General features: G+C 52.2%; 1 protein-coding gene across 1 annotated transcript in view; it reads left to right on the top strand.

The window, feature by feature from the left end:
• Positions 1-16,632, top strand: part of CAPN8 (calpain 8) — a 62,719-nt gene that overhangs the window by 41,858 nt on the left and 4,229 nt on the right. Inside the window, exons 11-16 of the mRNA XM_023632811.2 lie at positions 1,928-1,939; positions 4,778-4,989; positions 6,428-6,464; positions 10,544-10,600; positions 13,209-13,266; positions 14,724-14,788. Coding sequence (XP_023488579.2) covers positions 1,928-1,939; positions 4,778-4,989; positions 6,428-6,464; positions 10,544-10,600; positions 13,209-13,266; positions 14,724-14,788 — 441 coding nt within the window. The remainder of the gene's footprint in view (positions 1-1,927; positions 1,940-4,777; positions 4,990-6,427; positions 6,465-10,543; positions 10,601-13,208; positions 13,267-14,723; positions 14,789-16,632) is intronic.

Here is a 16,632-nt window from a genome sequence, read left to right on the forward strand (position 1 = left end):
GGGGTTCCTGGGGTTGTAGGAGTACCTGAGATTGTAGGGAGTGCCTGGGGTTGTAGGGGTACCTGGGGCTGTAGGGGGTTCCTGGGGTTGTAGAAGTACCTGGGGTTGTAAGAGAACCCTGGGGTTGTAGGGGTACCTGGGGTTGTAGGAGTACCTGGGGTTGTAGGGAGTACCTGGGATTGTAGGAGTGCCTGGGGTTGTAGGAGTACCTGGGATGGTAGGAAGTACCTGGGATTGTAGGAGTACCTGGGGTTGTAGGAGTACCTGGGATGGTAGGAGTACCTGGGATTGTAGGAGTACCTGGGGTTGTAGGAGTACCTGGGTGTGTGGGGTGTACCTGTCTCTGTAGGGGCCTGGGGTGGTAGGGGGATGTAGGGATTGTAGGGGTACCATCCTCTGACCCCTGTACCCGCTCCTCTGGCTTTCCGTGTCTGCACACTGGAGTCTGGTTTGAGGTTGGAAGTCTGACACTGAGAAGCAGCCAGAAGCCCGGAAGGCTGAGCCCTGCTTGTCTGGCCTCGTCTCTCTCCCCTGTTATCTTCCTGCAGTGACAACAGACTCATGCCAGGCAGGCCTGTCATTTGCATTCAGGACCCTGCATTTCAAAGCGACTGTCTCTTCCCATCCATCAGTGGGCAAGGGCCAAGGCTTGCTCTCCTGCCTTCTGCTCCGGATTTGTGCCACCCAGAGGCCCGCCGGACTGGCTGGGTTCCTGCCCGCTGCCTCCTGCCAGGCTGGATTCAGAGCATATTGCCGGCGGCACTGGGCGTGTTGGGTGGAAAGCGGCCAAGGAGGTTCAGAGAGTCCCTGCCGAGGGGTGAAGGCTTTAGGCGGGAGCAGAGAGGAAGATACCACGAGGACCTCTGCTCTCCCAGACACCCAGGGCATCTGCATGGGGCATTTTGGTTTTAAACTCAAAATTGGAGGAGCGACAGTGACCCTGAACTTTTCTGCCTCTGCCGCCAGTTACTAATAGGGGCACCAGAGTGACGATGCCAGCTGATCCATATTTTCCTAATTTTTGTTTCCAGAGTTGCAGGCAGTTGCCCATGGACCCAAGCCACCAACAATGCCCTTCCTGTCCTTCCGGTCAAGAGCGTGTGTGGCAGGGGCGAAGTGGGGAAAGGACCCAAGGGGGTTGAACCTCCGTTCTCCCTGGGCATGGGAGGGCTCCACTCTGCGGCTGAGAGCTCATCTGTGCGAGGCAGCATTCCCAGTTGCAAATAATAGAGTCTCTCTCTCCCTCGACTAGTGAAAAAGGAACTGACCAGCTCATGCAACCAAACCAAGGGACAGGAGGGCTCCATGGGACAAGGGACTTGCATGCTGGCAGGACCCTTTCTGTCCACATCTCCTCTCTGCTGTCAGTGCCGTTCTCCGGTCCAGCGTTCTTCACAGTATCCCTAATAGCACAGCACAAAAGAAGGGGTCCCCTCCCCTTAGTTCCAATACAAAAATCCTAGAGAAGTCTCTGATGGACTCAGCTTGCGTCATGTGCCTGTTCCAGGACTGGTCACTGTAGCCAAGGGCAGGGTGGATAATGGCTCAGGTTGAGCCAGAGCCCCGTTCTGGGCATGTCCTTGATCTGGAGGCCAGGTCTGAAGGTCTGTAAGACGCTAGCTCTCATTTAAACCCCAGTTATTACTCCCGAAGAATTTGGGATCCTGGTACATTATACAACTAGAAAACGAAGAGGTAGAACCTTTTTTTTTCATTCGGATATCTGGGGCTCAGTAGTCTACAGATGGCCTTAAACTTCATCAACAACTTTCCAGTTTTAGAAATGATGACTAGTCTCTCACTTTAGCACAGATGTCCTCCCCAGTGGCCCCAGCAGCCTGTCTGCAAGATGTGGGGAGGGACACAAAGGCACGATGGAGGGACCTCAGCAGTCTCAGGTGACCTGTTCTCTTCTTCTCTCCTGTAGGTCCCCAAAGAGGTACGTGAGTGCTGACAGACATATCCTTCCTTTGGTAAGAAATAGCGTGGCTGCCTGCACGGACGGGCACACAGCCGCATCTGCTTCCTCAGGTGGAAGCCGGTCCTCCCACAGACAGATTCCCCCATGGTCTGGTGAGCTGGTAACCCTGAGAGTTGGTAAGGACAATCCTGAGTCCCACCTTCCAGGCCCCTGTGGAAAGGGCACAGTGGTGACCTTTGCCCCCGTGAACCTGGTGGTCTGATTAGAACAAGATGATGGTAGCACACCTTAGCTCCTATCTATCTAGCTGACAGAAATAAATGCCCTGATCTCTGATAAGAAAAGAAAACACCACGTTTATCTTTTCGGCTCCCTGCTGTTCCTGCTTTTCCTTGACGATTTACACCTGGGTGAGAGAGACATACCATCATCGTCATACCAGCATCTGGGGTTTCCTGCTGCTGTCCCAGGCCTCACCCATCAGCTGTTCCATCTACCTCGACCCTTTGAAGGAGGAGCCTCAGGCAGCGCTCCTGGGGAAGGGACTGGTGCGGCTTGTGTGACAGCGCATCCTTGATGGCAGCCAGCACAAAGTCAGGCCCCGTTCCTCCTGGCCCAGTGAGCCTCTCCTTAGCTGCATGCTGGTGATACCGGGGGAGCTTTTAAAAATCTCCATGCCCAGGTTGCACCCCAGACCAATTATAGCCGGATCCCTCCGGTATTGCAATGTGCAGCCGAGGTCAGGAACCACTGTGGTGTCAGGGCTCCCCCAACTGGAATGAGTTGCACTAATTACTGAGAGGTGTTTTACCCTGATGTGGTCTTACCCCCACTCTCCCAGGGTCTCAGGCTCAGCCAGCTATGTAGCATGTGCCAATAAGGCCAGGTTCACAGGCTCCAGCCCATGTCTTGTTTCAAGGCTGCAGGCTACTGGTCCACCTGCCTGTTGGCTCACAAATGCATGTCGTTGATTACGGAGGTAACAGATCAGGGAGTACAGATGATTTAGAGCACACGCTCTTCACTCCTTGGAAATAATTACATCCAAACCTGAGTCAAGTCTGGTCAATGGTGGTTCCCATCAGAAATGGCCCGTTTAAAGGAGAGAAAGATCATACGCGCACACGATGGAACTTCTCCCAACACGCTGGCTACCCGGTCCCTCAATGTGTCACCGTGGATCCTGTGCTCTGCAAGTGCCAGTGGGTCTCCAACCAACGGTTCTCAAACCACTGTCTCAGAATCTCCTGGGGGGCTTGTTAAAGCACAGATGGCTGGGCCCCACCCCCAGAGCTCCCGATTACGTAGGTCTGGCGTGAGGCCTGAGAATCTGCATTTCTAACAAGCTCCCCACGGATGCTTCTGCTCATCCTGGGCCCGCACTTTGAGGACCACCCTCAGTGAAACCTGCTTGACCCTCATCCTGTCGCTCCCAGCTGAGCCGCGCCAAGGGAAGGGGTGAGGGCTGGGGGCTGGTGGCACATGCCTGTTTGGAGTCCTAGTAGGACCGAAGGGACTCAGCCCTTGCTTCAGTGTCCTCCAGTTCCCACTCTGGCCTCCCAAACAGGGCTTCTCTAATCTGTCCCACCCCAGGGTTCTTACTAGAACTCAGTTTGCCCCTTTCCCAGCCCAACCCCACCAAAGTTGGCTTCCCCACCTCACCTCCCACATCCTTTCTCCTGCTGGTTCCATTTCTTCCCCTTGCTGTCATCAGGGATGGCAAGAATGATGTTTAGCCCCCTAGCCCTTCGTCCATGCCCATGGCCTGCTGGCCATGCCCCAGCATTCTCCTGCCCAGAGTGTAAACATTTTTAGGGGGAATCCCAAGGGCTGTGGCTGCCCTGGTACCCAGGTCAGCCAGGGCTGGCTGGGGCTGGCTGGGGCGTCCCTGTGGGGTCCTCACCAGGCTGGTGCAGGCAGGTGGCCCCGCTTTCCTCCCCTACTTAGCAGACCTGTGATCCAAAGAGGGTCTGGTGACCATGAATGGACACTGGCCACTCTAGGGTGGGCATTCCAGCTCCGAGTCACACAGAAGTCACAGCCCTTACAGCTTATCAGCACCTGTCCCCTGTCATAGGCATCCTGATGGAGATTGGTCATAAAGATCCAGCACCAGGAGAGGCTTAATTGGGCAGTAATGACACTGACACCTGTGTTTTCGAAGCCCTCTGCAATCGCTAATTAGCATGTGTCATACACCCACAGCCTCCCCCTCTCTCCAACAAAAGGACGGGTCATGGGGAGCATCCTCCCCTCCTGGGGAGAGCCACGGCCCTGAGGGAGGCCTGGCCGCGGCCGCCCGCTCTGTCTGCCTCCTTAAGAGCTGCCACCTTGGCCTCCCAGCCTGATCGTCCTGGTCACCTTGCAGAGCAGTTTTCCTAGGGAGGCCAACGTGAGTGGGCCCTTCTGGCTGCTTTGGATGAGGACCAGGGTTTCAGCTCGCTTCTCCAGCCATAGGCCTGTATTGGGATGCTCAGTGCTACACCCCCAGGTACAGCCGCAGAATAAGAGTCTGTTGGATTCAATGAGTGGGCGATTCATGAGGACAAATATCCAGAGAGAAGCTGAGCACACACCAGAGACCCTGCTGTTCAACCCTTCATTTAGCCGGGAAGAGGGCAAGGAGTCTGGCCAAGGTTGCATAGTCAAGGTCATTGCCACAAACAGGGCCTGGCACCCGGAAGGTGCTCTAAATACACTTGATGATTGACACGTGGTGACAGAACCCAAGGCCTCCTCATTCTTAGTCCAGTGTTAAAAATCAACAATTCCTAAATCAGCACAATAAAACCAAACTCTTTGGCCCCCACCTTCCAGGATTTCAGGAGAAATTGACCTGATTGTTGCTTTGTGCAGCTGGAGTGTCACACAGATGTGCACCTGGGCCGGGACTTCTTCCTGGGCCACCAGCCCTCAGCGCACTCCAGCACCTACATCAACCTGCGGGAGGTCTCCAGCCGGGTCCGGCTGCCCCCGGGGGAGTACCTGGTGGTGCCATCCACCTTCGAGCCCTTCAAGGACGGCGACTTCTGCCTGAGGGTGTTCTCAGAGAAGAAAGCCAGAGCCCTGTGCGTGTCCTTTCCCTCCATGCTGGTGGTGGGGGCAGTGGTCTGAGTGCCCAGGGCTGTGGCCTGACACAGGTCAGGACCCCGTCCCTGGATGTGACCCAACCTGGCTCCCAGCCGATGCCTCCCAGAGGACGTTTGTAAAACACCACAGGTCCCCAGGGTCCTCGCTGGGTGTCCCCCTCCTGCCCCCTCCACTTTGGTCTATAGGACACTGGGGAGTTTTCTTTTAAAAGAAAAGGTCAAGCCTGGAGAGAAGGGACACCACGAACAGCCTGGTTAGAGGGTTCTTCTCCCAGCAGGGCTGGGCTGTGAGGCGCGGAGAGCAGGACCCGGATGAGATGAGAGCACCACCTCCCCCTCTACACACTGCATACAGACCACACACACACACCCCCCCACACCCCACATATACACCACTACACACACACGAATGCCACACATACATACCACAACACATACCATACACACCACACACAAGCACCACACATACACACGCATACCATATAAACGGTATACACACACACACAACCCTGCACCCCACATATACACTCACCACACACACACACACACGAATGCCACACATACACACACGAATGCCACACATACACACTGCAACACAGAATACCACACACAAGCACCACACACACACACACGATACACACACACCACACCACACACATGCACACCATACACATGCCATGCAGTACACACACACATCCACCACACACATGAACACCATACCCCCACCCACATACCCTTATACACACCACACACATGCCCACCACACACATACCCTTCCCCCAACACCACATATACAACAACATGCATATCACACATACCCCACACACAGTAGACACACACCACACATACCACAATCAGTATGCACACATGACGTATATACCACACACACATACACAGCTCAACCCTCCCACCACATATCACCCACACACATATATGCACCACACATACCATACACTCACACTAAACACACCACACGCACACTCCACCACAAACTGTGTATGTGTATATGTGCAATGCGGGCTGTGGGCCTGCTGGCTCATTCCCCAGAGGCCGTTTCAACAGGGATTCACACAGCTGGCTTCCCAGGGGAGTTGAAGGGTAGTAACTGGGGCAAGGTGGGGAGAGAATTCTCCAGAAGAGTGGTCCACCAGGGTGAAGATTCTAGATTTCATGAAGAGCCAACTGAACGTGGCAGCTCTTGTCTCTGGTGAAAAACTCGGGGTGGGGTGAGGATTTGGGGGGAGAAGAGGAGGGGTCCTGGTAAGAGATTCAGTTGATATAATTTGGTGATAGTAGGAACTGAAGGTCTTGGGTAGGAAGCCAAGCCCTCAGAAAGGTCAGGAACTTCCTAAAAGCACTGAGCCATGAGCTGTGCTTTTTACTCACTCATATGTGTTTCTCTGTCTTTGCGTTTCAGGGAAATGGGGAATGTGGTAGCTGGAGACCTGCACGAGGTATGCAATCTCTTAGTATGCCAAGCTCTGGCACTCGTGCATAGCAGTCGTAGAGGTTTCTTATTGATTTGTAAGAGTTCTTTATATATTAAAGGTGATAACTTTTTATTCATCAGGGCCACAACATTTGCAGGCCCTGGCTCTTCCTGACGAAGATGAGACAGAAGCAGCACTGGGACCCAGCTTTGCACACATCCCTAACCCCTGGGGGGAGGCTTATCATCCCTACATCTAGTCAGCTGGACCCTCAGATCCAGCCCTTCCTGTGTGCTTGAGGAGTTCTGTGCAGGACAGAGGAGGCGATGGGAGAAAGAGATCCGGTCTCCCACTCTTAGATAGACTTCCAGTCTTTTAGAGGTTGAATGATGGAAACATATGAAAAAGATGAAGGAAAACTCATGCTGGAAATGATCTAAACCTCTAAAGTCTCTGGGTGCTAGAGTGAGCACTAGTCTGGGAAGGCTCCATGGAGGAGGTGAGTTCAGGGCTGACTTTGGGGGAGGACGTGAGTGCGTGGGGTTTGAAGTGTGCGTCCACTTTCCTCAGCCTTAACCCCTCCCTCTTGTCGTCAATTTGCTGTCCTCTCCTTCAGATAACGTGCGTGGAGGCAGCATGTTGAGTGTGGCTGCTTCGTTAGGGTAGGGTCAGGGGGCCACACTGTGTCTACAACTGACCCGGGGTGGGGCTGGACTATCTTCATGGGGGCACAGGCCCAGCTTTCACTACTCCATTCCGTCTACCCAAATGGATTGGGGTGTCTCTGCAGATGCCACACAGAGCACCCCACAGCTGCCGAGTTTGAGCCTCTGGCAGCATGGGGAGCGGGGCAGACATATTCTGTTGTTTGGCGTATGTCAAATTTCTGAGCTCATATTTCTGCAGATGCGTGAGAAGTTGCCAAATACGGATCCATCCTGCCCTGCGGGGGTGGGGGTGTGTGTGGTGAGTTTACTAGACAGGAAAGGCTCGCCTCCATTGTCTGTCCTGCCTCCCTCCGGCATGTCCCTGAACTGAGCCTGGCGCATGGTGGGGAAGCCAGTGGTGGATAGTGCCTCCTGCCTTGAGTCAGCTGCAATACTGGGCCCCAGGGGCCATTTCTGTGCTTGTGGATCTCAGTGATGCCGCTGCCCCCAGGGGACTTATCTGTCACAATGGCATCTCTTACTATGATCCAGACGTTGTTAGAAAGGCCAGTGGGCCAGGGTAGAAGGTATGCAGCGGAGTGCGCAATTCTGTTTTCTTTTGGTTTCCACTAAATGAAGCTAAAATTGACTCTAAGTCCCCATTGCACCAGGCTGGCGGGAGTTCAGTCCTAGTCATTATGGGGCTCCCCAGCTCTGCCTCCCATGGTCTGGGGTTTTCTGAAACAGCAAAACAACAGGAAGTTGCTTCTGGTCGTGAGTCCACACTGGTCTCCCTTGGGACGCCCAGTGTCTCAGCTCACAGGTTCTGCGAGGGCGGCTCCCGGGCTTCTGCACCAAGTCTGGGGCTTGGAATCTTGGGCGAACCAGGAGCTCCCAGGCCTAGGGTCCAGCCTTCCCTTCTGAGGTCCCTGGATCAAGGCTAGGGAGCCACACGGGGAGCCACACAGCATTCCAGGGCCTGTGGACTTCTGACATCTTGGTTTCTGGGAAACTTGGCCTTTTCTCTCTAGGGCTCCCCTCCCTCAACACACACACACACATGCACGTGCACACACAGACACGGGATAACATCTTCAGAGGACTCTGGACTTTACAGGAGACTAGAAGAGCCATTGCTTTCAAGAACTTCAGTTTTCCTCCCTCCTGAAGCCCCCAGCTTGTGGGCAGTCGGACATTCGAAGGCCCGACTCCCTGCTAGGAATGGGGGAGTGAAAAAATTACAGGGTGGACAAAGCACTCTGGGAATTTAGATGTGTTCATCTGAGCAGGGTTGAAAAGATGTCGTCAACACGCAGCGTAACAACAGGAAAAGAGTCCTTGCTTTTGCCACGCTGCCTTACCAGTTACAAAGCATTTTCACACATATTTTCTCAGGACAGCAGATAATTCCACTACAGGAAGTACCTTGAGAGCAAGGACTGTGTCTTGTTCAGTAGTGCATCTCTGACGCAGATAAAGAACAGTTTCCGACATGTGCCGGGCGTCCAGCACATCTGTTTTTAAATGAATGAACAAGCTGTGAAGTGCCCTATACACCATCATATAAAAGCATCTTTCTCACTCCCCTCCCCTCCACAAATGCCCCTGTGAGCCATGATCCCCCCTAGCGGCGAAGTGCCTGCCACGTACCAGTGTGTGTGCCCATATCCATATATTGGGGTATGCAATTTCATACTTTTTTCCCCCAGAATAATAGAATATTACTCCACATCCAGAATTTGTGGATTTCCCACTAGATTTCGTCATATAGTATATTGTGTTACATAAATAACATAATGTTTTTATTCTACAAAACCACTTTAAAATCACGTATGTGAGATAAGAAGTGTTTATCATTTTTTCTTCTAAAAAGTTTAGAAGCGTTGTTGGATTTGCTCATCCTATGTGTAAACAGTATGACAATCATTAATATCGCCGTGCTATAGATGAGGGAACGGAGCCCTGGAGAGGGCGGGCTGTCGAAGGAAGGATGCTGAGAGCATCTGCTCTGGTTGTCGTACAGGTCAGGGGTGGAGAAGTGCATGGGCCACCGTTTGAATCCTGGTTCCACCCTTTACTAGCTGTGTAATCGTGGCCTGTTACGTAACACTTTAAAACCTCAGTCTCTCCATCTTTGAAATATAGACAGCAATGACACCGACCTCATAGAGTGGTCATGAATATTAAATGAAATAATGCACATATAGCACCTGACAGGTAGTAAGTACTCAACAAAGCTAAGTACTATTACCACGGTTGTTACTCTTATTAGCACAGTATCATCAGGCCGTATTGGATCTTTTGGACTTTTCCGAGTGATGGTTTTGGAAGAAATTGACCTGGCTTTCTGAAACTCTTCAAGACATCTGGGAAGCTTGTGTCTTTTCCCATTCTGTCTGGTAGTGACAGTTGGGGAGGAAAGAGTCCATTGTCATATCAGAATGTCTCTGGAAGAATCATTCATATAATGATTTGTAATTTTCAAAGGACTTTAACACATGTTAGCTCTCATTTGGTTCTCAACATGACCCCATGGAACAGGCCTAATTAATTTGATATTAGAGTTGAGGAAATGGATGTTCAGAACCCTGAGGTGGAATCCAGTAAGTGGCCAATGTGGTTTTATTTTAATTCATTAATTAAAAATTTTTTTTTGAGGAAGATCAGCCCTGAGCTAACATCCACCACCAACCCTCCTCTTTTTTGCTGAGGAAGATTGGCCCTGAGCTAACATCCATGCCCATCTTGTTCTATTTTATATGTGGGATGCCTGCCACAGCATGGCTTGACAAGTGGTGCATAGGTCTGCACCCGGGATCCAAACCAGTGAACCCCAGGCCACTGAAGTGGAGTGCATGAACTTAAACTGTTCTGCCATCGGGCTGGCCCCAGCCAATGTGGTTTTTGAAGTCCAGTCTTCTGGCTCTTGGTTCTGCTGTTTCCACTAGGCCGTGATCTTAACTACTTTGTAATCGTGTTGCTATTTCAGAATCTGATGAAAGCTAAGAAAATACCTATCAACACTACTCCACATATCAACACTACTGCAAATTTTCAGGCCATTTCTGGAGTTCACAGACCCCCTGAGGGTTGTTGGAGAATCCCTCAGGAGCCCACAGACTCGGACTGAGAGCCTCTGCTCTCAGCATCTCTGCTGGCCTCTGAAAGCAATCCATGGTTGAAACCAGAAGTTCAGGGTTGGTGGGGATCACGACCCCACATCACCCAGAAAGGAAGCCCTTAGACGCCCCTGCCCCACCTCTTTGCGCCTATGAGCTCCCCGGGCCAGGACCGGGGCTCTCTCCTGTTTGCCGCCATCTGCCCCTACCTACCCAATGCCTGGCGCATGATAGGTGCGCAATAGATACAATAACGATGACCGAAGGAATTATAAATCTTTGCCTTTCGTTCTCCTCAACGATTCCCATCTTACTTTGCAATCGTCCTGCCTTTTAGCCACATCCCAGTGAGGTGGATCAAGAAGACGGCCAGTTTGAGAGGCTGGCAGGGAAGGTGAGTGGAGCGCATCTACAAGCTTCCAGACAGGCGGGAGAGCGCTCAAGAATGCTCTGGTCCTTTAGTCTTTACTCCCTGCAGTCTCCGTGAGTGAAGAAGGTGAGGTTGCAGGTCTCGGGGGCCCCCCAGCTTCTGTCTGTTGCCTCCTCCTTTCTTAAAACTGAGGCCTTTCCTGCCCTGCTGGGGAGAGGGATCATGATCCTGAGGCCACTTTTCTCGCTGCGTTGACTGACTCTAGAGAAAATAGAAAAGCTGAAACTCCAGAGCCTGCCCGAGCCTTTGTGTTTGTAAACTGGCCCTGTCAGATCAGGGTCCTGACCAAAAAGCTGGGGTGGCAGAGCCTCCCTAAATCAACATCCTCCAGAGGCGGAAGCAGTCGCCCGGCCCGGGGAAGGCAGCTCGGTTACCCTGGCCTGGGGTGGGTGCTGTCTGTCTGGCCACCTCACCTGCCCTCAGGGAGACCCCCAGCACCTGGCCTGTGGAATTCAAGCTTGGCCCCCGTGCCAGCCCCGCTTGGGCGCACAGAGCCAGGGGGAGAAGCCACACGCGTGCCCACTGCTCCTTCTCTCCCCGTCCTGCTGACTTGGGTTTATTGTGGTTCTGGTCCTATGAGCTGCGCTAACAAAGTACCCCAGCCTGGGTGGCTTGTCAACCGCAGACATTTACTTCTCGAAGTTCTGGAGGCTCGAAGTCGAGATGAGGATGCCAGCATGGTTGGGTTCTGGTGAGGACCCCCTTCTAAGCTGCAGACTGCTGACTTCTTGCTGAGTCCTCAGAAGGTGGAAAGAGGAGGGGAGAGCTCTCTGGGGTCCCTTCTATAGGGGCACTAATCCCATTCCTGAGGGCTGCACCCTCATGGCCTCATCACCTCCCTAAGGTCCCACCTTCTAACACCATCACCTTGGGGTTAGGTTTCAACCTATGAATTTTGGGGCCCAAACACTCCATCCAAGACAAAAGGGGAGAAGCAATGCTCTCCACGTTCCAGGGCAGCTTGGAGCTACTTTTTGGACTTAAGGATAGAAGAGAAGAAAACACATCAGAACGCTTTGCAGAGAATAAGACCTGGGAAGGCAGATCCTTTTGCACAGTATTTAGTGAAAGCTTTGCAAAAATGAGTCAATTTATGTTTTAGATGGATTCTCAGACCAGTATTTTTACTAACAAACCCTTGTTGCAAGCAGAAAAAACAAACAAACAAACAAAAAAACCAAAAAAAACCCAAACCCTTGTTGCCTTAGCTGCCAAGGGGCCACATTTTATTAAGAACATAAGACTGGTAAAAAAAAAAAAGCTTCTATTTGGACAGTTCTTCACGTACCTTATCTTGCTTTTCTCTCCTGCTGTGGGGGCAATATCGCTCACTCTCCCCACTCTGCTGGTGAAGGGTCAGGAGCTGGCTGGGCCACAGGCCTCGTGCGGGACAGGCCAAGGTGTGAACACAGACTCTCGACATCCCACTTCTTTCCTGGCAGGCTCACGGGGCTGATCTTCTTGGCCCCGAGGCTTTTCAGAGGGTTCAGAGGTCTTATTATCGGGACTGCCTATTCTGTGCCAGAACGAGGCCAGCTGCCCTCACAGTAGACACTGCTCTGTGCACCTGTCTTGTTTATTTCCAGTAGTACCACCTCCACCAGCCAGGAGGGAGCAGTAGGACCACCCGGGTACAAATGATAAAACCACACTTCATGAGGGGAAGTGATTTGGCCAAGGTCATACCATCGGTGAGAGGCAGGGTCCCGATTGGAACCCAGATCTCAGTCCAGGGCCCCTTCCTGTGCCTTGTTAATCATCCTACCTGAGGTCTGTCCTCCAGCTGAGAGGTAAGGGACTATCCGTCCTCTGGCTCAGTGTCCATACCTCATGCACGTGGGAAACCCCGCTCTCCTGTCTCTACTTCTGGTTTGAGATGGGCTACTGCGTGAAAAAACTGGCCTTGAAAACCCTGTGAATAGCAGCAGAGCATTGTCTGATAGAGCCCCGGAACGGGAGAGGATGGCACAAAAGGAGCAGGCAGGGTTTCCCTCTGTGAACACAGGGGCGCTAGGAGTTGAAATCTAACAGCAAACTGCATGAAATAGCAGCTCCCAAAGGTGCAGTGGGAAAGGGGGCCCTTTGGGTGAGACAGTCTTAGGTTTCAAATCCCAACTCTGCCACTTGGTAGCTGTGAGCACCAAGCAATTATATCACCTGGGGATGACAAATAACATTGTGTATGTATATGGTCTTTAGCAGTTCACAACCTCAGCTTCCTCAACTCCAAAATGGGTGCAGAGTCCTTTGCAGGATTTGAGGAAATTCCACGTGGGGTGTGTGGCCTGTCAGTGCCAGCTGCCACTATTGCTACTCGCCACCCTTTGTTCTCTAAGCCCCAGGCAAGGCAGCAAGCCCCCTGGGTGGCAGCCTTCCGCCATGGGGGTTCTTGCTTACGCCATTGATGAGCGCCTCCCACCAGGCTGTGGGGGCCCCATTGGAGTTTTTAAAGATGTCACAGCCTTTGAAAATCACGGGGTCAGTGGACCTGGTGTCTGACTCTACATTTATATAACATCTTGAAACGCTTGTCAGGGTCCAGCATGACTTGTATCTGGGTTCCTCTTTCTAGGATTCTGAGATTGGTGCCAATGAACTCAAGAAGGTTCTGAATGAGGTGTTTTCCAAACGTAAGTTCTTCCTTGGGGCTTTTCAGAAAGTCCATGGGAGCCTAAGAGAGATGCTGGGGTGGGGGTGAGGGTGGGTCAGGCATTCGATCGGGAGCACCGCAGGTGGGAAGAAGGGGCCTTTGGCTTCTGACCCCTGATTCCCTCCAGGCTGAGAGAGTGTCCAGCAGGAGGGAGATGCTGGAGTGGAGGGAGTGCTGGGTGGGGCTGACACTGGGGCCCTGCAGAAAGGAGTCCTGAGTCCTGGGAGGAGAGAAGCCGGGCTGAGAATGACTTAAGTGATGTTTTCCCACAAAATTAATAATGTTGATGCCGTGGAAGCCTTGCTCTGTAGCGCATCTCTGGGGAAGGAGTATGGAGGGGTGACTCTGACTTTCCTAGACAGCACGCACTTCCCCATCTTCAGACTTCACCAGCCCTGGGGGCTGTCAGAGGATCAGACTGCATCAGGAGGGTAGGCTGGCTCCTCCCGTCTGAACCCAAGCCCAAGGGGGCTGGCACGGAGCAGGTCCTGTGGTGCCCAGGGAGGAGCCCGGTTCAGTCTTCCAGCTGGTCGACTGACGGGCTCACTCACCCACTGCTGCAGGGCAGTGTGAGAATGCAGACACGGGCTGGTCCAGTGCGCGCATCCCAGAGACGGCACCCTGGGCTCAAAGCCCAGGCCCTGGCTGCTCCAGCTCTGGCTCCTGCCTTTGCTGAGAAAGAGCCCAGAGAAGAGGAGGGGGCTGCAGGGTCTCTGGCCCCTTCCTCCTGGCTCACAGGCACGGGCGAGGTGAGCTGGGGGCCAGGGATGGCTGTGGCTCCAGGGAGGTGCCTGCAATTCAGCGAGTTCGGATAACAGGTGCCCTTTGAGAGGCTGTGTGTTGTGGCTGAAAGTGCAGGCTGTGGAGCCGGGTGGCCTGCCTTTAAATCCCAGCTCTGCCCCATGCTGGTCGTGAGATCTTGAGCGAGTTAACCTCTCTGGGCCTCAGTTTCTTTATCCGTAAATTGGGGATAATGATAATATCTACCACATGGAGTTAATTTGAGGCGTAGAGGTACAGGGCTTAGAACAATACCTAGCACATAAAAAGTTAGCTGTTTTGTCAGGAACTTACCGTATACCAAGCGCTGTGCTAAAAACATCACTCACATTGTCTCATTTTGTCCCCGACCAGTCTCTGGGGTGGATATTATTATTGTGCTTATATCCCCTTGACGGAGGAGGAAACCAGACTCAGAGATATCAGTCTGCTGAAGTCCCGTGACTTGTGAGCAACAAAGACGAGGCTCAGACACGGAACCCCAATTCTGGTGCCCCCTGTACTGCCTCCTCTGCCGAGGAGCCCGCCACCTTTGTGTGGAGACCTCCTTCGGCTCCATGCTCTGGCTAGTGGCTCTGGTGGCCTCAGCCACGGAGATTATTTCCGCCGTCTTCAAATGATCCTGAGTCCTGCCCCCTTTGCCGTTTAAATATTTAGGAACGGACATAAAATTCGATGGATTTGACATCAACACTTGCCGGGAGATGATCAGCCTGATGGATGTATCCTTTAAATGTCCCATGGTTTTTACTTTTTTCCTGTTTTTGACGACTCCTCAGCATTTCCCAGTGAGAAGGGAGGGAGGGGTAGGAATGAGAAGGGAAACCAGTGTTTACTGAGCATGTGTCAGCTGTCCTGCTTGAGCTTTAAAGAAAAATGCATCATCTCATGTTTGCTCCTCGATGAGCTTGAGATTATCTCCGTTTTACAGGTGGAGAAACTGAGGCAGGCAGTGTTTAAGCGACTTGTTTAAAATCCTTGGATTCAGAGACAGTGTGGCACCTGTGCTCTTCCTCCACTCACAGCCTGCCTCCCTCCAGGCTCCATTCCCACCCTCCTCCCTCTTTCCCACCCTCTGCCCCTCTCCCCCACCCCCTCCCCATCCCTATATGATCTTCATCTCAGGGTCTTAACACAGCCCTCCGACAGCCACTACCAAGAGTTTAAAATTATCACACGAGACAAAACCTATTTGTTCTCTCTGACCCGATTTAACCCTCACTCTACATCGAAGAATGTGGAAGAGTTTTGGGGAGGAATGGAGAGGGTTCGGGCATCCTCGGTGGAAGGAACAGCTTATGTGAAGGCAGAATGGGAGAATGGTGGAGTATCACTTCCTCCAGTCTTTGCCTAGGGTGGGTCCAGGTTACCATTCTCCATGGTGCTGATGGTGAAGGCGATTTCTTTATATATCGGAGCATTGGAGCATTCTCCTAGTTTGTAGCACCTCATCCGTGATGTGAACTGATGACCTCTGGGGCAGGGGAATGACTTTTATTTGCATGGTGGTCATGCGGAGGGTCCTGAATAGCCAGCGTGTAGGTACTGACCTCTGCTGAGGTTGTCAGCCATGGAGAGACGCTGCCCTTGTGGTCCCAGAGCTTCAGATGCTGGGGCTCTTCCTCCCAGAGTCCTTCTGTGAGGCCTGCATGGTAAACAATTTAATTCCTGGGCCACAAAGAACTGTTAAGTGTTGATTCACTTTGCTGCAAATAGTTCCTTGGTTTCTGAATCGTTCTTCTCAGACTTGCCTATGGATTCAATTTAGATGAATTGTGGTCACCCCTTTGTTGTCACCCTGTCATTGTTCCCAGTGGTATTGGCGTCTCTCATGGCTCCAAGAGGACTGGGACTCTGTCATTCTTCAGGAGGGTCTGTTCCACCGTTCGGATGGTGCGAGCAGTGGTTTTGAACCAGAGCGTGCAGCAGACCGGCCCGTGGAGCCTTTTGTAAAAATAACAACCCTACTGAGATGTAATTCACGTACCATACAATGTACTCGTTTAGTTTATTCACAGAGTTGTGCAAAGATCACCACCCATTTTAGAGCATTTTCATCACCCGTCAAGAGACTCTGTACCCATGTTAACACTCGCTCCCCTTTGCCCCTCAGCTCCCCCACACCCCCTGCCCTGCAAACACTTTCAGTCTCTACAGATTTGCCTATTCTGGATACTTCATATAAACGGAATCATGTAACCTGTGGTCCATTGTGACTGGATTCTTTCATTTAGCAGGATATTTTAAGCATGATGGCCTGTATCATTGCCTGTGGAGTTTTAAAAATACGGTTGCCTGAGTCTCACTCCTGGAAGTGCTGATTCAATAGCTCTGGGACGAGGCCTGGGTCTCTGCGGGCAGTTCCACCTGGAATTGAGGACCACTGGTGTTCTGGGACAAGGGCTTTGGAACAGACAAAAGTCCAAATTCTGGCTCCACCACTTATTATTTGTATAAATTTGGAGAACTTACTAACTGCTTGAACCTCAGTTTCTTCTCCTAGAAAATGAGATAGCAGTATGGAGCTCCTCTGGCTATTGTGAGGATGAAATGAGATCGAATTATA

This window comes from Equus caballus, chromosome 30 (assembly GCF_041296265.1).
Source record: "Equus caballus isolate H_3958 breed thoroughbred chromosome 30, TB-T2T, whole genome shotgun sequence".
Classification (NCBI taxonomy): domain Eukaryota; kingdom Metazoa; phylum Chordata; class Mammalia; order Perissodactyla; family Equidae; genus Equus; species Equus caballus.